This window comes from Callospermophilus lateralis, chromosome 8 (genome assembly GCF_048772815.1).
Source record: "Callospermophilus lateralis isolate mCalLat2 chromosome 8, mCalLat2.hap1, whole genome shotgun sequence".
In the NCBI taxonomy this organism is placed as follows: Eukaryota; Metazoa; Chordata; class Mammalia; order Rodentia; family Sciuridae; genus Callospermophilus; species Callospermophilus lateralis.
Genome location: NC_135312.1, coordinates 4,627,354 through 4,648,670, shown reverse-complemented (window position 1 = coordinate 4,648,670; position 21,317 = coordinate 4,627,354). Strand labels below are relative to the sequence as shown.

At 58.9% G+C, this 21,317-nt stretch overlaps 1 protein-coding gene across 1 annotated transcript in view; it reads right to left on the bottom strand.

Annotated features, from left to right (window-relative positions):
• Positions 1–21,317, bottom strand: part of Ppp2r2c (protein phosphatase 2 regulatory subunit Bgamma) — a 98,808-nt gene that overhangs the window by 30,053 nt on the left and 47,438 nt on the right. The window contains exons 2-4 of the mRNA XM_076863820.2: positions 3,024–3,121; positions 1,009–1,174; positions 49–161 (exon numbers count right to left, since the gene is read on the bottom strand). Of these exons, the coding sequence (XP_076719935.1) occupies positions 49–161; positions 1,009–1,174; positions 3,024–3,121 (377 nt within the window). The remainder of the gene's footprint in view (positions 1–48; positions 162–1,008; positions 1,175–3,023; positions 3,122–21,317) is intronic.

The window sequence follows — 21,317 nt, the reverse complement described above, 5'->3', positions numbered from 1 at the left end:
AGCATGGACATGCTCCCCTCCCCGGGACCACCTGTGGAGGCCACTCACCTGCAGCGACGTCACCGTGGACAGGTCCTTAAGCTTCCCTTCTTCGTCCTTCAGGTTGTAGCCCTCGGGCCTCTTATCTCGTTCGGTAATCTTCCATAATTTGATAGTTTTATCTTTAGGGACAGAACAAAGGAAAACGAGACACAGAATTAGCCACCAGGACAGGGGCAGAATCTCCAGGACCGCCAGCTGCGCACGTGGCGCTGAAGGCACCTCTCGTCACCCTGTTCGCAGTCAGGGGGTCCCGCGGTTCACCTGCACTGATGCGGGGAACCTGCACGTGGGCGCTTGTCCATACTCTGTTCTCTCCTCGTGACTGGTCCCAAAGGTGGCACAGCTGGGCCAAGGGCCTGACCCTATCGAGCCTCCTTATCTGCCTCTCTACTCGTTTCCAAGGCAGGACCACCGCTCCATCCCCTCTTCAAAGGCCCTCACTGCGGGGAGAGAGGGCGGCTACCTGCTCTTCCTGAGTAGCACCCTGCTATGCAGAAGCCCCCCAGCCGCTGAGGCAGGATGGCACCTGCTGCTGCCCCAGAGTGAACGCGGCCCAGCGGGCACTGGTGGCACCTGCACAGGGGCAGGAATCCTCTTCCTGAGGCAGAACGACAGAGGCTCCTAAGCCAGTCTGCTCTGACTGCCACTATACGCCTGCGGCATAGCAGTTGTGGGATGGGCTGGCGGCCAGGCTGGAGGGTCCACCCTGTGTCAGCTGCCACTGGGTGTCCTGACCTGGACCCTCGTCTGAAACATCAAGCCCCCTCCACCCCACAGACAAGTGCTCGTGACTATTTACAACCCGGGTCTAGCCAGGCAGGTCCAGCCAAGGAGGCTGTGACCTGGGCAAGAGGCAGGATTTCATGCTGCTCAAAATATTATACTGAGCTCTCGCACAGACCTAGGAGAATGCCCACAGTACAAGTAAAGCAAGATAGCGTTTGATGACAGGGCCGGGGGCCTCACCGTTGGTGGACAGCAGCGAGTGCGCAGCGTTCTGCTGCGGGAGCCACTTGATCTTGTTGATCTTCTCCTCTATCTCCAAGCTCTTGAGATAGTCGAACTCTGGCTCGTGGCTCTGGAAAGTGCTGTAGACGTCATACTCACCCTGGCTGTGGGGAGCATTTTTACTCTGCAAGGAGACCCCAGGGACAGAGCTGAGCTGCAGGACTGGCCAGGGCAGGGGAAGTGGACACAGGGAAGGGGCTGGGTGGTCAGAACCTCAGAGGCTAGACATTGCCTTGCAATTGGCTGCCAACGAGCACCAGTTGGTCCAATTCAAAGGCCAACGGAAACTACATGTTAAAAAGGGCTAATAACTTTCTGTGTGGCTGAGGCCACACCCCACCTCCTGGTCAGTTCAATCCAGACCAGTTCACATTTAACTGAGCACTTACTATGTGGTGGACGCTGAGCTAAGGGCTTCTCGGGCTGTCCCTCATATTCTCCAGGCTTCCTGTGTGGGAACGGGAGTACCAGGACAGCTCCCATCTTACTGAGCAGCAAGTGGAGACTCAGGCAAGTGGACCTTCCAGGGCTTTGTGTCCACTAGGGGCCGCCACTCACTCCACTGAGGTCACATGGCTATGACCACCCTCCTGTCTCAGGTGCCTGACTTGAGGGAAACTGTGAGTGGAGATTTCACACTGGGGTAGGACATCCTGCAGTGTTGGGCCTGGAGCACAATATCGTCCCTGACCCACCTTGGGGGCTCCTGTTCTGGTTCAGGCAGCAGAACTTAAACCACAGTGAAGAGGCTCCTGGTGGCGTTCCCCAAATGAGGGAGGGGGACTGCCACGTGCAACAGAGGCCATTTCCCAGTAGACAGTTCAAGTTTACATGACATAAAACTGCAACCAGGGACAGATGAAGATATTGCCAAGCCACAACTTTGGGTATTTCTGTTCATTTTTTAAAAGTGTCTTTTTAAAACCTTTAAAGTTCTTTGCAATAATTGCCTCCAAGTCTCCTCATCTCCCAGGAGCACTGGCTATGACAAAAAGATCAGTGACGTTAAAATGAAGAGAATCCAACACGGAGCAGCTCACATCTTCCAATTTAGTTTCCCTCCGCAGTTTGGCAAGAGGAAGGCTCCACTAGCCCCCAGGGGGGCACTCTGATCTACCTGGTGAAATCCACATGGGCTGGCCAGTGATGCACTGGGTCACGGATGCTGGCCCTGGACTAGTCTGTGACCCTGGTGAGCTCTTTCAGGCCCAAGATGCATCTGTCCCCATTGGGTGCCTGGGGGAAGGGACGCAGAGCTACAGCAGCAAGCTGAGGGGAGGGTGGGCGGACAAGGAGGTCAGTTTGGACCTTGCTCAGGAGGGCATGCGGCAGCTCTCCGCCCCTCCCCCTTCCTGGCTTCAGGGTGTCCTCCCTCCCCTGCCAGCTCAGGTCTCCATGGCTAGCCTGCTGTGCACCAGCTGGTCACTGGCCTGCTTGCTCATCTGTACAATGGGTGCTGATCCTTGCCCTGGAGGTGAGCAATAGAGTCAAAGAGGAGAGTGCCCCAAGACTCAGCCAGGCGTTTGCACATAGTAGGTGCTCAGTGAATGGGGGGCCTTTAGCTAGCGTTTCAGAAGTGACCCCCGAGGTAGGTGTCCCAGGTCTCCTGTTTCATCCAGAATTCTGCTGACAACAAACCCCGCAAGGCAAGGGTAGGGCAGGACTACTGGAAGGGAGGGGATCCTCCTCCCTGTCCTCTCTGGCCCAGGGCCCCAGGTCACCCAGGCAGAGCAAGGTCTCACCGGAGGCTTCAGCTGTTTTTCTGGGGTCTAGGACAGGGGCACAGCTCACAGGGTGCAGTCAACACACCACCCAGCCAAAGGCGCAGTGGTCCACGTCCCACCTGCCCGTTCCCATCCCCATCTTTCCCTCAGCCCCGGGCCCTGGACCTCCAGACCCCACCCCATCAGGCCCCGCCCACCGGTCAGCCTCTACCAGGCCCTGCCCCCTGTTGGCCCCACCCACCCACACACCTCCGGTTCCCTCTGGAAGATGACAACCCGGCCGCCCTTGTCGCCTGTGGCCAGCAGCTCCCCAGTGTGGTTGAACTCGACGGTGGAGATGATATCGGCTGGGGGAAGAGAACCAGGAGGGCGCACTCGTTAGAACGGGGTTCAGGCGCTGGACTAGTGCCCAGAGGACCTTAAGGAGCCAGACGTGGGGGAGCATGCGGAGGGCCCCTCCCGGCCTCCCCGGACTGCGGAGCCCTGTTTGGGGTGTGCGTCCCTCTTGCCTCTTCCCTCCCTTCTAGTTTGCAGGTTTCCTCCTGTGCTGAGCGGCGTCCCCCTGCATGTGGGACACTCACTGAGCCTTGAGCTCACAGTCTCAGGGCTGGGTGACAGCTGGTGGTCACGTTCTAGACTTGAGGTCAGCATGGGCCAAGACAGTGTCCTGCACAGGTCTCCACTGGACGCCCTTGGAGAATGCAGGCCTTTAGGAAGCCACCCTGAGAGGATGGGGTGGGGGTGGGACTGGGGGACCCCAGTGGCCAGGCAAACTCCTAGAACCCGGGCAACTTCAGTGGAGACTGGAGGTGGCATCTAAAGGCACCTAGATGTGGCCCCCTCCTGTCTTGAACCCCCGGCCCCTGGACTCCAGCCACCTGGGCCCGGCCAGCCCTTCCCAGCATCTCCGTGGGCAGACAAGACGCTGGCCTGCCAGGGGCCTGCGAGGACCGGCACCCAGTCAGGGTTGGGTGGATCTCCCTCCCGTCAGAGCCCAGCCCCCAGGCAGGCTTCTGGGGTCCTCCTGTCTGTGCCCGGAAGGCTGAGCCCAGCTCTGCTTGTCCTGGCCGCTGCTCCTCCGGCTCTTCTTCCCACCCATGTTTCCTCAGGGATCCTGGGGACCTTCCTTACGGGGCACCCAGAGTCGCCCGCTACCTGGAGCCTTCGGCCCCCAGGGCTGGCGCCACTGCACGGGCAGGCGTTTGAAGAGAACTGACGGCCCCACCCCCAGGCCCACAGTTGGCACCTGGGAAGTACAAGGCCTCCCTGCCGTCCCCAGCATTCTCAGGGTCCAGTCAGAGATGAGCAGCCCGGATGTTCCAGGGGCCAGCCTGGGGGCCAGGGAAAACTTGGGGGGATGACCGTGGCCTGGCAGAAGGACGCTTCCCTCCCAGGAGAGCTGGCCTGCACTACCGCTGTCCCCGGGCTCTGCCACCAACACGTTGATTCCACTCATACCCGACCCCTGACGAGTGGGGGTGAGCCTATGAAACCCGCATTTCAAGTCTGTTTGAAAAACAGACTGTTCTAGACCATTCTCCCCATATGCCCAAGCAGAGAGCAGTCCCCCCATGCACGGTGGCTCTGCCAGCTCTCCGTTCCTGACCTGGGCTCTAGGCACCGAGACCCCTGACCTGACTTTAGCCATCTGGACCTACTTTCAAACAAGCCCCAGGAGAGACGCCCTCCCTCCCCCCAGGCTGGATGCCAGCAGGCTGCCTGGCCCCAGGTTCCCTTTCCTGACAGCAGCCAGGCGTCAATTCCTGGGACACAGCGTGTCTGCTCAGAGCCTGACCTCTGACCCTCCCACACTGCCCCCTCTGCCGCTTCCCGGTCTCAGGGACGGCAGCGCCAGAGACGCTAACAACCCCCAGCCTTGAAGTCACCAACTCCATCTCTCCCTGACGCAACATTACCCTGCTGCCAGGGCAACAGACCCAGATGCCAGCCGCTTCCCCCTCCACCTGATGCCACACACCTCCTGACCATCACCTCCCTGCCGTCACCCGCTACAAGCCAGCTTCCATGGAGCAGTGAGAGGCAGGCTGCCACCTCATGCCCCTGCTCAAAGGCCTCCTGTGGCCCCGTCTCAGAGTAACATAAGGGGTAGGGCTAGGGGCAGGGGTAGGAGTAGGGTTAGGGGTAGGAGGGCTGAAAGCCCCGACGTGGAACACATCAGGAAGCCAAGCCTGTCTCTCCCGTGCCCCCATGGAACTTGGCAGTGCCCCCACTGGCCAGGCAACCTGCTCTCTGCCCCTGACTGAGTGTAGCTGTGATTTGCTTGGGGCTGCAGGACGTCGGCAGACACTGGAAAGGGCTTGGGCACTAGAGTTGCCACCCTGCACCTCTGCCTTTGCCAGGAGAAGGGCCTCCCCAGAAGCCCACCCATCCCAGAGGAAGGAGGTACATGCCAGTCTCTGGCCAGACGAGACCTGATGTTGGCCTCTGTAGATGTGAGATGAACGGCTTTACTTATTTATTTTGGGTACCAGGGATTGAACCCAGGGGTGCTTTACTACTGAGCCGCATCCTCAGTCCTTTCAATTTTTTTTATTTTGAGACAGGGTCTAAGTTGCTGAGGGGGCTCCCTAAGTTGCTGAGGTTGGTCTTGAACTTATGATCCTCCTGCCTCAGCCTCCAAGTTACTGGGATCATAGTCACAGTCCTGCATCTGGCTACATAATTACTTTATATGAAGCGGTTTGGGGATTTAGCTCAACCACAGATGACGGACGACACCCGCCCCAGCCCCGGCCACTACTCCATCTCAGTTATCCCTCTCCTGACTCTGGGCTCCATTTGCAAAGTACTGCTCTCGGGCCTGCGGGTGGTAGCCCTGAGTATCAGCAGAGCTCCTTCCCTGTCTTTCAGTTCTGCTCGTCTGCTGCTTCTTGAGGGCCCAGCTTGGAACACCTTTGCTGAAATCGCCATCTGTATCCCAGAGCCCCTCTGGAGTAGCCCAACCCCCTTAGCCCAGACTGGCTTCTCCTACGGTGCTGTTCTGTCTGCGGGCTGTCTGTCTGTCTGCCTGAGCGCAAGGCCGCTCGGGCAGCAGCTTGGGCTCCTTGATTGGCAATGGCACTTTGAAACTCGGTGTGGCATGTGGTGGGTCAGTCTAAGGTGTCATTCTATGTAGACCTCTGGGAAGCAGCTCCCGGCTGGCACTACCCTCTGAGCCACCCATGCCAGCTTTGACGGTGACAGAAGAGAGGAAAGAGAAAAGCCAACTGAGAAGCCAGAAGGTGGTCGTGAAGATAGTTGCACGACGTTCTGCTAACACTTAAAACAAGGCCCAGAGGAAACACGCACCCGTCCCTTGAGCTCGGTGCAGAATGTCCTGGCCCCTGATCCTGTCCTTCAGAGAACTGTTGGCGGCCATGGAGCCCAGCCTCAGCCCGGACCTGCCAGGCTCCCAGATGTGGGCTGGTTCTCACTGTTTCATATTAAACCCCCCAAGGGGAAAGAACAAGATGTAAAACTGTATGTAAAATGTCTTTGATTATGTAGACCAGTGATCACAGCCAGGTTAGATAAGCAAACAGCCGAGTGACGGCAGGAAGAAAACCTCCCAAGACGCCAACAGAGGTTCCTCTGTGTGGCTGAAATTAAATAATTTTTCCTCCTCTTTCTACTTTTCTGTTTTCCAGATTTTTTTGTAATGAAGATACATTATTTTTTTTTTAAAAAAAGGGTTTATTGGGGTGTAATCAAAATGCAAAATCTGCACACATTTAATCTATGCAATTTGATGTGTTTGGACATATGAATAATGTATATTATTTTATGGTGGAAAATAACAGTGCTATTAAATTTAAATGCCAGTGTAACCTTGCTACCCAGAGTGAACGAGGGCCACAGAAGCTGGGTGGTTACCACAGTAACAGACACTAACGTCTGCAGGCGACTCACGATTCATATGTCATTTCATAACCACCGCCTCCTTCGCACGTCACGCCAGCCCCCGGGGAGAGATTACTATTTCCACTTGGCAGCTGCAGACCCCCAGCTCCCTCGGCAAGCAGCGACCCCTGCGCTCTTCCTGGGTCAGGCAGAAACGTGGGTTGGACGCTGGGCTCCAGCCCCTCGACTGTGTGACTCCGGGGAGTCACACAGCTGCTCTGAGCCCTGGTTCCTCACCTGCAATATGCCTGTTAGAGTCTTCCAGGGATTAGAGGCCCATGAACCCAGCGGGGGGAGGGGGTGAGAGAGTCAGGAGAGAGGGAGAGCAGACCAGGACTCCAAGGGATGATGCCTTCAAACAATCTGCTGGACAGAAGTTCAAGGTCTTTGTCACCTCTGATTCTGCCTCTAGAGAACGTGCAGAGAGCAGCCCTGAGGTGTGTGAGCTGGATGGTGGCCCGGCCTCACCTTGCCAAGTCCCGCCACCAGCCCCTCCGACCTGGCTCTGCAGGTAACGATGGGCAACCTCCCGAGCGCAGCCCCCTCACCCAGCCCAGCCCTGCCTGCCCAGGCCCAGCAGGTGGCTGGGGGAGCTGCGCAGTGGGGTTTTCACAGTGGCCATCTTCATTGTCTTTGGGGAAAGTGGCCTCCCCTGAGACCTGGAAGTTCCCATCCCCCAAACGAGGAAGTCAGGAGTTTTGGTGCCACCTCTAGACCTAGGCCATCCTCTCACCCTGAGGGCGCAGCCCGTCTCAGCCCCACACCTCCTCCTCTCAGAAGCCCCCGCCAGCCCTCCTCTCTCCATCCCAGTTCAGTGGCCTCACCCACAGCTGCCTTAGGGCCACTGGGTGCACCTGCAGGGCGCGAGCACTCCCCACCTGGAGGTGCTATGTCGCTGTTACCTCTAGTCTTGACCGCAGGGGGCAGCTCAACATCTGGCCCACCAGGCTTGCTCCCTGCGCTGCCCCCAGGGCGCCCGCCCTGCCCAGAAGCCCCACCAAGCAGCCCCCACGGATGGCAACCACAGGCCTTAAATGACCACAAACACCACCATCCGACAATCTGAAGGCTGGGATGGCCACCCAGAGCAGGTGGCAGCCACTGAAGAAAAGCCCTATGCTGGGCCTGCTTCCCGCCTCCAGCCCCAGGACAAGCCCCAGCCAGGGCCACGCAACTGTGGAAACTCAAGACGGCCACCGTCTCCAGGCTTACACCAGACAACAGTGTGAGGACACCCCGCCAGCTGCAGAAGGGAGAGAGAAGGTTCTGGAAAGATCTCTTGGGAGAAGGGATCCCCAAACGTGGCAGGTAAAGTCTGCCATGTCTCTAGCTGCCCCCGGATCATGCTCACACGAGGCAGGCTCCAAACAGCTGCAGGCTCAGAGAAGTGATCGAGGTCCCCGGCACCGCCCACCAGCAGCCAGAGCGGACGCTTGACCTCGGGCACAGTGACCGTCTCCAGATACAACAGGATCTGCAATGCATATCCACAATGTATATCCACAGGAAGTGACAGCGGCATGTCAGAGACCCCCGCCCTCCCGTGTGTCCTGCGGCACCCGGCACAGCACCAGAGATGGAACCAGCCCAGGTTCCACAGATATCAGGGACCACTGACCCTGAGGTGTCCTGGGGCCAGAACTGACAGACAGAGATGCTCAGCAGCTCAGAGAGCTGTGGAGGACATGAAGACAGCCTGCTCACACCTAAGAAGAAGGAAAGGAAAGGCGGCAGAGCGGGGAGGGAGCTCAGTGGGAATCCTAAAACCCAGGAAGACAGTATCTGGAACAGAAAGATGCCGGGATCCTGAGCACAAAGAGATGACGGAAGCAGGAGTCGGTGCGCGTGGTGTCAACAGGAACCGCCCAGGCTGTGAACAGACAAAACGAAGATGTTTTAAAAAGAAAAGGGCAGAGATGTGTAGGGGCTGTGGGATGTTTTCAAAAGGTCTGAGCCGGGCCCCAGGGCGCACCTCATCCCAGCTACTCCGGAGGCTGAGGCAGGAGGATGGCAAGTTCAAAGTCAGCCTCAGCAACTTAGCAAGACCCTGTCTCAAAATGAAATAAAAAGGGCAGGGGTGTGGCTCAGCACTTGCTCCAAGCCCTGGGCTCCATCCCCAGAACAGTGGGGGGAAAATCCTGACACACGTGCAGCTGGAGCTGCGGAAGAAAAGAAAGGGAACAGAGGAAGACAAACCTGCAGAAAGAGGCACTGAGAACTCCGTGATTTGCAAAGAATATAATCTGTCCAGTTTACAAATTTAGGAAGCTTACTTAATTCCACAGGGCACACCCTGGCCTGGGCACATGCTTGATTTCTTCTCCACTATGCCATGTGGGGGAAATGATGCCTGTGGACCTCGAAGATGACAGGGTGCTCCATGTGGGCATTCCAGTCTCAGCCCGGTTACTTAACCAGCTGTGTGACCTCACCAGAACCAGTCACCCTCTCTGAGCCAAGGCTGCCCCATGGGTAAAATGGAAATCATCATCACTACCTGGTCACAGTTCTCCTAGAGAACTGTGACCAGATAGCCTGTAGACTAGAAAGTTCTCTGGAGGTTCTGGCCAAGGCTTACAAATGCAGGAGATTCAGATACTGTCGGGGACTCTCCCTCTCCTTGTCCATCTCCCTGGGTGCTGTCTACACCATTAAGGATCCATCAGGTGTTGGAGCTCAGAGCAGGGGGCCTGGGCAAGCCCAGCGTCCCTCTGATGACTGTGGTGTTTGATGAGCAATTCAGGGTCCAGGCCTGGGAGAGGAGGGAGGAGGAGGGCTGTGGGCAGGCACCCAGGAGAAGAAGGGGGCTCAGGTGCCAGGCCCCTGGGCTGGGGTTCCGTGAGTGGATCTGCCCAGCATCTTCTCTGGGCTCCCAGAAGAGGAGCCAGGCCCCACCTGGGAAGAGGGGCCCTCAGGCCTGCCCTCCAGGGGCACCCCAGGTCCAGGGACACATGCAGGTGAGGGGCGGCCAGGTGAGGCAGAGAGGATCCGAGAGTCTCTGGAAGCAGTGACAGGAGCAGGGTCTTGAGGGACAAGGTGGGTGGCAGATGAGGACTCAGGATTGCCACGGAGAGTGAGTCAGACACGGGAAGGCCAGGAGAGGTTACCACAGGTCCAGCCTCGGGTCACGTCCTGGGTGGCCTGGTCCTAGCACGCCGCACACACTGAGTCCTTTCCACAAGTCCAGAGTTGTCACAGTCACCATCACCCCAGGTACAGGCGGGGACACCGAGGCACAGAGGGCGACCACCTGCCAGAAGCCACCAGCTAGTGGGGGCGGAGCCAAGATTCAGTGTCAGGCGGGCTGGCCCCAGAGCCCTGAACTTGACCCCTGCCTGGGGGTCTCAGGACACCAAAGGGGTCAGAGATGGGCCTGGGGAGGAGCAGGTGCTGGGCTCAGAGTCCCCACACACCCTGTGAAGAGGGCCCTTGGAGAGAGCTGAAGATGTGGCCTAAGGCCTGGAGCAGAGGGCCCTGGTGTCTGAGGGCCAGGGAGGAGGTTCTGCACCTACGTGCTTCCCAGGGTGAGAGCCAGCCTCGGTCATCTCAGGTGCTGTGTGCTGGCTGCCTGGGGGCCAGGAGATGCAGCAGGGGTGGCTGGGCAGGGGCCAATGCCCCCGGGGGCCGAGGAAAGCCACGGGCTACTGGACAAACAGCTGTGATCCCAGGTAAGGGTCCTGAGAGAGAGGGCTCTGCAGGCGTCTTCCAGAGTCCCAGGGAAGGACTTAGGACAAGGTGGGCAGCCATGTCCCCCTGCCAGGCCCACCAGAGTAGGCAAAGCCCAGCACACAGCAGATGGCCCGCGTCTCCTGCAGACCTCCCAGCCAGCGAGCAGGCCGACAGGACGCCAGCCCAGCCCCGTCCCGTCCCCCTGCAGGCCCTCCACCGTGGGCCTCGGGAGGAGCAGGCCTGGCCGGCCGCAGGCACACAGGAGAGATGCCAGCCTCTCTCAGAATCGGGACAGCATTGACCGGGTCTGGAAAGTCAGTATGAGTATGTGGCGAGGGGCACGTAGCTGAGGGGGACTGGGAAGGACGGACTGCCCCCAGGGCAGGGGAGGGGCCTCCCTGGGGGCTGTCAATCACAGGCCTGCCTGCCCCGCACCTCTGTGCTCACCCAGGGCACCTGCTCATGGTCCTCACCCAGGGGTGACAATCCAAGGGTCACTAATTTCCCCACGCTGGTCACCACGCAGGCCTGGTGAGCAGTTCTCTCCTGCAGCCTGAGCCTGGGGGGCCTGGAGGAGTGAGGCAGCTCCCTGAGCTGTGCTTGGGCCACTGGGCTGGAGCAGGGCGTGAGGGGCTGGCGGAGGCGTGGGGGTCTGAGTGGGTGGGCCAGGGCGCAGGACCCCAGGCTCTGCCCCTCGGGCCAGGGCATCCTCAGGACAGGAAGCGGGTGCCCGCCCCAGCCCCAGGCCCTGGCCTGGCCTCAGGAGGAAGCCACCTCCTTCCTGCCTGTGACCTGTATAAGCCACCTCCCTCTCTGGTCACACCTCCTATGTACAGAGGACAGGACCAGGGAGGGGGACGGGCAGAACCCCAGGGCTGGGCATTGGATCCTCTCACAACCCGGCGGGTGCTGCGGGCCAGTGCTGGCCTCAGCCCCAACCCCCCAGCCGGGCTCCTAAGAGGAAAAGCACCTCCAAGCGGGGAGCGCGGGTGGAACCGCGTCAGCTCTTACACTGGGCCTAGCACTGACTCACTGTGAGGCCCGGGGACAGTCCCATAGCTGGCACCCGCCCCCGGAGCTCCAGGAGGAAGGGAACGTCAGCATGAGGGGAGCTGCGACACATGGCCAGCCAGCCCAGCTGAAGACTCTGGCCATGTCTGCTTAGACAGTGGCCTTGGGAGAAAGGAACAGCAGAGGGAGGCCTGGGCGGTGCCCTTACGGTGGCGTCCACCCAGGAACAGCTGCTGTCTGGCCAAGGGAGACCTGCTTCAGCTCCCACTCCTGCCAGCTGTGACTCTGGGGAAACACTGCACCTCTCTGCGTCTCGGAGCCAGTGGATCTGTTCACCCGTGCAACAACACGGCAATGTGTACCTTCCGAGGGCGCTCAGCCACCTGGGACAGGCTCTCAGTAACTCCACTGGTCACTCATTTACTCATTCAAGACCAGACTGATGGAGGTGGGCGTCGTCCAGTGAGTGCAGAGTTTCTGGGAACCAGGAAAGAGTCTGGAACTCGATGTTGGTGGCTCCTCTTGGAGCCGTGTGCTTAGGAGCAGCTGGAGTGGTACGCGGTGTGGGGTGTGTTCTACACAGAACGAGGACAACTGGACTGGGAGCACCGCGCACACTGGCCCTGGGCACAGCAGCGCCCCGGGAGACAGACAAGAGGGACTTTCCATGGGAAGCAGTGTTTTCTGGAGTGAGGGCAGAAGGGCCCTTGTTCTGGCAGAACACCAGGCCCCGCAGGCGGAGGTGGCCCAGGGACTTTATTCTAAGCAAGCCGGGAGCCTCCATCTGACTTAGAACTAGAGACTGCTCCGACCCTCTGTGTCTCTGTGGCACAGAGATCTCTCGGGGTGCAGGGTCTGGCACTCGAGCAGCTCTGGGACAGGTCTGTTGAGCCAGAGGGAACCAAGCCTCGCGGCGTGGGCTGGGGACAAGCTGCAGCAGCCTGGGGTCACCTCTGCTCCTCCTGTGACCTCTCTCCCGCTGCACTCTGGCTTCTCATTGGCTCGAAGAGACGCTGGGCTCACACTGGTTCTGTGCTGGGAGCCATCAGCCAAGTAGGTATGACAAATTCCTTGCCAGCTTACTCCCATGCTGTCTAGTGGAAGGACTTCTGAAAGGTGACCTTGCTCAAGGACCAGGGCAGGATCCGTGTTTAGGGTGTTCCCCCTTTAGAATAGGGCAGTTTAGCATAATAGGAGATTAGGGTGTTCCCCCTTTAGAATAGGGCAGTTTAGTATAATAGGAGATTAGGGTGTTCCCCCTTTAGAATAGGGCGTATCCTGCTGCTGAGTTCCTCTTGAGTGCTTAGGGTCAGACAATATATTTTGGGAGACAGAAGCCCATGCGGAGTGGATTTGGGAGAGAGTGGATTTGAGCAGAGAACGTGGATTCCCCTAGAACGTGTTTGTAGACGGCCGATGTGAGTTCAGGAATAAAGAATTGCTCTTTGAATCTACAAGCTGTGTGGAGACTCGTGATTTGTGCCCAGCCAGAGACTGCGGCAGTTCTGGTTTGATTTTAGACCGTGGCGGGCTGGGGCCTGACCTACACCACACCAAACTCACACTTGGCGGTTTCTGGACGCGCCACGCGGGAACCATCCCTGCTACCTAGTCCAGGGCAATCCCACCGCCCCATCGTGGTGTTCCCGTTCCTCCCCAGCCAGGCAGCCACCGCCCGCTTCCTGAGCCCCTGGACGTGGCCTGCTCTGGACCATGCCGCGTGGCCTCCCAGGACAGGGACCTGGCCCACCCAGCAGGGCTTTCACAGCGAACCTCAGTCCTCGGTCCCCTCTCATGGCTGGGCACTATTCCAGTCATCACGATGTTTCCAAGACAGGTAGGCCCCTTGGAGGACGTCACGAACCTCTGGTAACCCCTGCATCCTGGGTCCCTGAGCTGTGGCTGTGCCCAGCTCTGTGGGGGCCAGGGTGGGTGTGGAAGGATGCTGTCAGGGACAGGGTGGGGGAGGCAGTGATGGCGGCCAGCAGCTCCTCTCCACCCAGGCCAGATGGGCCCCCTGCTGAGTGTCTGCTGGCTGGGCTGGCAGGGCAGATGGGCCTGGGGGAGGGACGGGCAGCAGTGGATGTGCCAGTGGTCAGCAGGGTCCAGTCAAGCTTCTGGGTCTGATTCCAGGCCAGGCTGGACTGTGCCCAGAGCAGGGGTGACACCCAGCTCTGGCTTCAGCACAGCCTCTAGGGGCTGCCCTCAATCAGACTCCTGGGGCTTTAAGGTGGCCAGGTGGCCTGAGGCCAGACACTGACTCAGGACGGGTCAAGGTGAAGGAGACCACCTGCTCCCCGCCTGCTCTCTTGCAAAACAGGCTCCAGAAAGCCTGTCTCCGCCAGCACCCTCAAATCACCCGGGCTTCTCTCCTGAAGAAGAAGAAGATTCTCTGGCCCGGCCCTGCTCCCCTGGCCGGAACACTGGGAAGGTTCTCCTGCGTGCTGAGGTTTGAGGACCCTGGCAAAGCAGCTGGAGGGCGAGAGTGCCAGGCCCGTGCATTCTCAGGGATCCTTGGCATGTTGGGTGACTCCGAGCCTCTACCTCCCCACCTCCAATGGGAGTCGCCCAGGCTGGCTGCGAGAGGGACCGAGGCGAGGACAACAGAACTGCCCAGCACCAAGAATCTGCTGAGAGTTGGTGACTGCAGCTAGTGAGCATTACCACTGCTGTCACACGCGATCGCAGTGCCACCTGGACATGGTAGGGGAGTAAGTGACAGGAGAGGGCTTCCGACCAGGCGAAGTGGCTGTGGGGGCCGGTGTGGCTCTCAGGTCCTGGTGGTGGGGTCTGGGCGAGCCCTGCTGGCTCTGAGCCTCAGTCTGCCCGCCTGCAGCATGTTAATGACTGGAGCCGTCGGTGCTGGGGGCTCTGCACACTGTGATATGCTGTCCCCGTGCCCGGAGGAGCGTGCAGGCCTGACGCTGACTCATACGGATTACCCGGGTCTGGACAGGCCAGCTGGCCCACTGGCTTTTGTCCTCCCAGCACCTGGGGTCCCACGGGCCCTGTCCTTCATGCCCAGTTCCTTAGACCCCAGCCAGCAGGCGGGCAAGGGGGGGCGAGCTATTCAAGCCACTGCAACGCCTCTCAGTTCTCATCACGTCAGCGTGACCACCAGACCCCCTCAGGCCTGTCTGCTCCAGGCAGGGGCTCGGGCACTGAGCCACTATGGCCCTGGCCAGACTTCCCCAGGCTAGGGTGCTGGGGTCAGTCAGCAGGGCTGGTCCCTCTCCTCTGCCCACTGCTCTTGCCTCATCCTGGCCCAGGGTACGTGACCCAGCAGCTGCAGTCTCAGGGGGTCTTCTCTGAAACTAGCACCCATCACACCACGAGCCCCCCTGAAGCCTCAGCTCCCCAGCGCCCTCGGAATGAAGGCCCATCTGCCTGGTGACCTCTTGCTCACCAAGCCTGCTTTGAGCTGGCCCAGGCATCCTTCATTTCCCCAGAAGAGGCCACTTACTTATTCAAACTGGACTTACTGCACCCCTACAAAGTGCTAGGCCGTACCCTAGGCAACAGGAATTCAGAATTGTGCCCAACGGACACTGCCTGACCAGGGAAAGAGCTCACCCTCAAATTCAGCAAATTTGTGGTGGGCGCAGAGCAAAGCTGACTTCTGCCCCGCCCTCCTATGGCACCACGCCGTGTGCCAGTCTCTGGGTGACAGTCAGGTAGAGGAGGCCAGTCACCCTGTTCAGGTGCCAGCTGGGATGCAGAGCCAGAGACCCCCATGGGGTGGGACATGGGCTCGACAGACAGGTGAGGCCAACTCCAGTGGCGTGATGCAGCAGCCGCGTCCCCAGCACCTTGGTTCTGAAAATGGGCAGGCCCACACGTGCTGTGGCTGCTCTCTGGGACCCTCCTGCTGTGGCCTCCAGGCTCCCTGCCCCTCTTCCACCTCCCTTGCAGCCCCCTCTCCCGACCCCTTGCCAGTACAGATGTCCGCCTGGGTTACCAGATGGCAATCGAGGAAGTGGCAGTTCCCAAGGTACGGGTGTGGCCTAAGGGGACTGCAGTGCCACCACACTCACCAACCTGCTACTGGGATCACAACGCCCCTTACAGAGAAGAGAGGTGCACAGACCAGAGCCCGCCCGCCCCAGATGCTGCCCACGTCCTCGGGCGCCCCTCCTACAGCTAGGCACATGGTCCAGCTGCAGCTCTGTGGGTGACAACAGCGATGACCAGTGTGGAGACCCCCCTCCCCTTTGGTCTCCTGCTTAGACCTCCTCCCATTCAGTTGTGGAGCCAGCCTGAAGGGGTGGGTGGGCATTGCTCTCCCTTCTTACACAGGGAAACCGAGGCTGGGGGAGGGGAGTCCACCATGCTCTGGGGAACCCAGTGGGAGGTGGAGAGGACCCTGACCTGTGGCGCTCACCCAGCCTGTGGATGAACACTCCTGCCAGAGCTGATGCCAAGCACCTGCGTTTGATAGCTAGTTCCAGAACTTCTAAAAATGTCACCGCTGGCTCCCACCAGCCAACATGGGCCAGACTGGGCACACCCTGGCAAAGTGAGCCACCTCGGTGGCCTGAGGTCAGACTCTGGCCCCAATGTCACCGCTGAGTTCAGAGTCTTCCCTCAAAAGCACCTGCACCCACCCAACCCAGTACAGCCCCAGGAGATTCTGGTGCACTCGGCAGGATTCTTGCCAGCCATGGAACCCCAGCCAGCACCACAGAGGCCACGCCAGGGAGCTCAGCTGGAAGGAAGGACAGGGAGGCCCACTCCAGCCACACGCCTTCTAGCTGTGATCAATCCCCCAGGCCCGTGGGAGTCATGGCTTGCAGGGGCCTGGCGTGATGAGCAGAAATACAGCGCCTGGCCAAGACAGGTCGGGTGCTGTCCCCATGCTGGGTGGGTGCCAGCCTCGGATGCTGGGCAAGGGGACTGGACCAGCCTGGAGTCCCTCTGTGACCTCTTTGTCCATAGATGCTCTGGCTTGGGCAAGATAAACAGGGGCCGGAGGACAGGCAGCATGGGACCCAGGGCCCCACCCCTCCACCTGCCCCTGGAGGAGGACACCTGTTCCTGCAAACCCTGGGCCTTCCCCTTCCCCCCCCCCAGCTTGGTGAGCGTCTCTCTCCCCCAGGAGCTGGCAGGCTGCAGGTGAGGTCTGGCTCTCCACCTCATGTTCCCAGGACAGCTCTTCTCCAGGTCCCTCTGCCAGGGCTGGTGGGACCTGGCCCTGACCTGCAGCCAGCCATCCGCCAGTCATTCATTGACCCAAGGATCACCCATGTCCAGTCCATGTGGAGTCCCTGGGGCTGGGCCACTAAGGGGGATATGCAGATGGTTTATGCCTCCATGGTGGCTCGGTGGGAGACAGAAAAGGAAACCAGTAAACTCATTCCAGCCTCACAGGTTCTGGGGAAGAAGGCTGTGCCAGGAGTGGGCAGAACCCCCAAGAGAGGACAGCACAGCCTAGTGGTCAGAAACAGACACTTTGGCCAGCCCTGAATTCAAGCTTCCCTTTCTCTCCTTAGTCATCTGAGGAGGCTACTCACCCCTAGCCAGTCTCCTCGTCTGTCCATGGGCTTAATGCTAACCCTGCCTCAGAGGGCCTTAAGGGTTAATTAGGGACGGGTGTTCCTCAGACAGGACCTAGACGGGTCCCAACCATTTCACAAAGGACAGAACTGGAAGTCTGACTCAACCTGATTTCAAGACCAAGATAAAGTGACCACAAACAAGAGTGTGGCGTTGGTGGAAGGTGAGACAGAGAGATCCCTGCAGCAGGCAGGCGTCCAGGAACCACCTGCAATTCCACGACCAGCTGGCCTTCTCAGAGGCACCGAGGCCGGTCGCTGAGGAAAGGGTGGTCCACGCGGGAAGAAGCCAGGAGGGAGCCACACGGCTCAATGTGAAAGTCAAGACGATAAATCTACAGGGGAATTTTGGCAGCTTTTATTTTTTAGACAAGACCCAAAGAGCAAGAGCAACAACAACAACAACAACAAAAAACGGATTTCTATACTTTATCAGAATTAAAGCATTTGTTCTTTGAAAGAAATTATTAGAAAAACAAAACGTTGTGCCACAGGATGGGAGAAAACACCTGTAACAACGCACCTGACCAGCCACTCGCATCCAAAGCTCGTAAGGACACAGCGCTCAGTGGGAACACAGCAGCCGAAGGGAGAGGCAGGAAGACGCCACCAGAGTGCTGGCTCTCCACCTCGTGTTCCCAGGAGAAGACCTCGTGTCCACACACAGGCAGTGGACACAGGGGAAGCACGGCACATCCTGGGCCATCGGGAGGAGCAAATCAAAACCACGAGGCGACACTGGGACTCACCCATGAGGACAGATAGATTAAAAAGTCCCGGCTGGTGACCATGAGGAGTGGCTTGTGCCCCCACACTGCCAGGACTGTGCAATGAAGCTGCCCCTCGGGATCAGCCTGGCAGGATCCTAAAGAGCCACACAGGCCTGCCATGCAACCCACCCATTCCTCGTAGCCAAGAGGAAGCAAAGCACACGCATGTGCAAGATGGGAGCATCCCTGTTCACAGCGGCCGGTCCACCCAGCTCAGACCTGGAACAACCCAAGTTTCCATCGACAAGTAGAAGGATGAACAGTTGTGACCCAGCCACTCCGTGGGCTACCACTCAGTAATGGTAAAGACCACCTAGGCATGTGTGAGACTGCGGGGGGACTCAGAGTGATTCAGCTGGGGGAAAGGAGCCAGACCAAACAGGCCTGCGCGGTGACTCCATTTATATGGACGTCTAGAAAGCACGGACCAATACACAGCAACAGAGAGCTCGTGGGTGGCCAGGCGGGTATAGGGTAGAGATGGAATGGACCACTGGGGACAAGGGGACCTCAGGGTGAGGGCAGAGTCCCAGACCTCACAGGAGGTGCTGGTTTCATGTGCATGTGGCCAAGACCCCAAGCTCACTGCTGTGTATTAAAGTGTGGCCAAGACCCCACTGTATTAAAGTGTTAAAGGGAGAAAAGGGGAAGCACTGTCCTCATGGGAGGCCTCCAGAGAACCGCAGGAATGACCCCCGAGACCGTGGGTCATTGACACCACCCCAAGTAACCTTGCGAAGGGAAAGAAGCCTTTGATGCAGTTTCATCAATCAAGCGCATCCTACCTGTCAAGACACAGTTCACCCAGATTTGTCCAAGGGGGGCTGGCCCACCCGCCTTGGCACAAGCACCACGCGGTGCCCCACATGGTGGAACTGTGTCCATCACCCAGAGTTAGACATCCTCTCCCTCTCCCAGGTGCTCACAGCCCGCCAGAGGCCGGCAGGAAGCTGCAAGCCAGCAGGGCGGCCTGCGCTGAGCCCGGGGCTGGCCCTCTACCACAGAGTCCTTCACACACGGTGTGGCAGGCAGAGGAAGGGACCTGAAACCCAGGGGACAGCCAAGAGTGGCCACCTGCTGGCAGGTTACCACCAGAAACATCCAGTCCTGTTGGACAGCAGAAGTCTGTAGCAGAATGAAGCCCAGGCAAAGGGTGGAGGGCTTTGATGGGGGCCGAGCCAGGCCAGTGTGCCTGGTGTTCCTCTCCTGGTCTGTCTCCAAGTAGGGCACTGTCAGGACTCCAAAGACCCTGGGCTTCCCTGTCCGTGCATGAAGTCCCCTGGAGCTGACACATTATCCTGCAGTTTGCCTGAATCGGTAGTTCTCAGATGGTGTCCTCAGACCCCTGGGGGTCCCCAAGACCCTTCCAGGCATTTGCAACTCCATGTTGTGTGAGGTGGTGACCCACAATACTCCAGCCACACAGCCGCACACCAGACAAAGCAGCAGCCCTCTATTAAGCCAGGCATTAAAGAGGTTTACCAAACACCACTCTTCTTACTACTGCTTTGTTTTGGAAAGTATAGTTTTTCAGAAAAAAAAATTATTTATGTTAGCATGAATTGTAATTTTTATTTTGAAATAAATTCATATATAAATCTTTTAACAGTCTTGGTTTTATTTTCTAATATGGCAAATATCAACAGACACAGCCCACATAAACAAAGGCTTTTGGGAGATCTTGAATAATTTTTAAGAATGTAAAGACCAAAAAGTTTGGCAACAACTGCCCTAAAATCATGTTGGGCAATTTGGCCACTTGACTTGACGGATCAAGGCATCTACCGATCTACGGATCAAGCATTCCTTAGAGCTTGGAGTGCCCGGCCCGCTGAGGACTCTCCCAAGCTCCTGGGTTTGTACCTTTAGTCACAAGGCACCCAGAGCCCAATGTCAAAGTCAAGGCTGGCCAAAGCCCCTAAACAAACACCTCAGAATTGGGCCGTGGCTCCCCCACCTCCCTACTCCCACTTGTGATGGTCCAGGGCTGGGAGCCGATCACTATCTATCAGAAATGTTTGTGCCACATGGTTCGACCCACCCGCCCCTCTGGGAATGTGACCAGGGCAGAGACTTCTATCTCTGGACTCGGTTCATAGTAGGGACACAGTTAATCGTGAGCACAGATGTGCCGGAGAGGGGCTTTGGAGCACTTTCAGCAGCTGTTCCTGCACACCACCCACTTCCCCAACCACAGGCGCACATGTGTGCAGTGGGGAGAGCGCAGCACGCTGGTCGCTGGTGTTTCCAGAGTGCTCACCCTCCCTGGCCCTCCTCTCTTGCCCCTTCCTTCCTGGGTCCTTGTCCTCCTCCCTCCTCCCATCTCTGCACTAGGCCAGGAGTGTGGAGGCAGGGAGCAGCCCCGTCCCTAGGGCTCCTAGGCTCCTGGGGGAGTCAGGGATGTAAACAAGCACCACGTGGTGCAGCCCAGCCTGGGGGTCAGGAGCGGCCCCCTGGAGGAGGTGGAGCTGCATCCTGAATCCTCCTGAACTGAGGGCAGAAACACTGCAGGCAGGAGGCATCCTGGGTGGCAAGGGCAGGTGCACGGCTGGGGAGCCCATTCTGTAGAAGGACGCAGAACACTGTCATCAGAGGGGGTCTCGAACACCAGCCCTGCAAGGGCACGAACGACCCCCCAAAAAGACCCCACCTGGGTCCACTCAGCCAAGGAGAAGCTGTGTCACTCGGCTTGTCTCTGACTCAGGCCCATCCTCAAGGGCCAGCTGGCAGAACCAGGGAGAAGAAGGGCCCGTCAATTCTATCAAGGCCAGGGAGGGCCAGGGAGGGCCAGGGAGGGCCAGGGAGGGCAGTGGAGGGCGGCAGCACGATGCCTCCTCCCATTGGTGGATGACTGTGCCCACGAGGCTGTCCCTCCCTGGGCCACTGGGAAGAGGCAGGACCCCCAGCAGCTCCCTGGTTGGAATGGGCAGACTGCTCATGGGAGGGGCGTCCCTCAGGAGAGGCTCAGCAGCAGGAACAAGAACTGCCCCACCTCTCTCTACTGCTCCCCAAGTGTCTCCTTTGATGGGAAAAAGAAGAGAGAAATGGCACTCAAGTCCCAGCTCTGTGCCCGAGTGGGTGGAGGTGACGAGACGCCTGGGTTGGTGATCAGCTGCAGTTGAGGAGCCCGGGCTACAGGAAGGTCCCTGGCCGAGGCCTCCCCAAGGCTGCCACTGTCCTCGCTCTCGGAGCACACTGCCGCTCCCTGCGGTAGGAGCCCCTTCCACTGGCACAGTGTGTAGCCCTGGAGGAGGCCCCTCCTGTCTGAAGGACACACACCCTGCCTGCCAGGAGGAGCTGCTGCTGCCCCTGATGACCAGGGCCAGCTCCCTGTAAGCAGAGACGCACACTTCCTGTGCTTGGTGGGACACCTGCGACGTCAGCTGTGAAGCACCCAGGTAGCACACTTGTCACCCCAGAGACTGCAGGACACCCTAGGTGGCCTGCAGAGATTCCCCATCCTTCAGGTGTGTCAGAATGAACCTCAAGGCCTGTGGGGAAATGGTGGGCCCCCCAAAATCCCAAGCTGGGGCCAGGCAGCAGGCTCATAGCAGGAGAAGGGACCTGCAAGAGGCCCAGATGCAGGAGGCAGGGAGCAGCCAGGAGGTCGGGTCACTGCCCAGGAAGGAGGTCAAACTCCA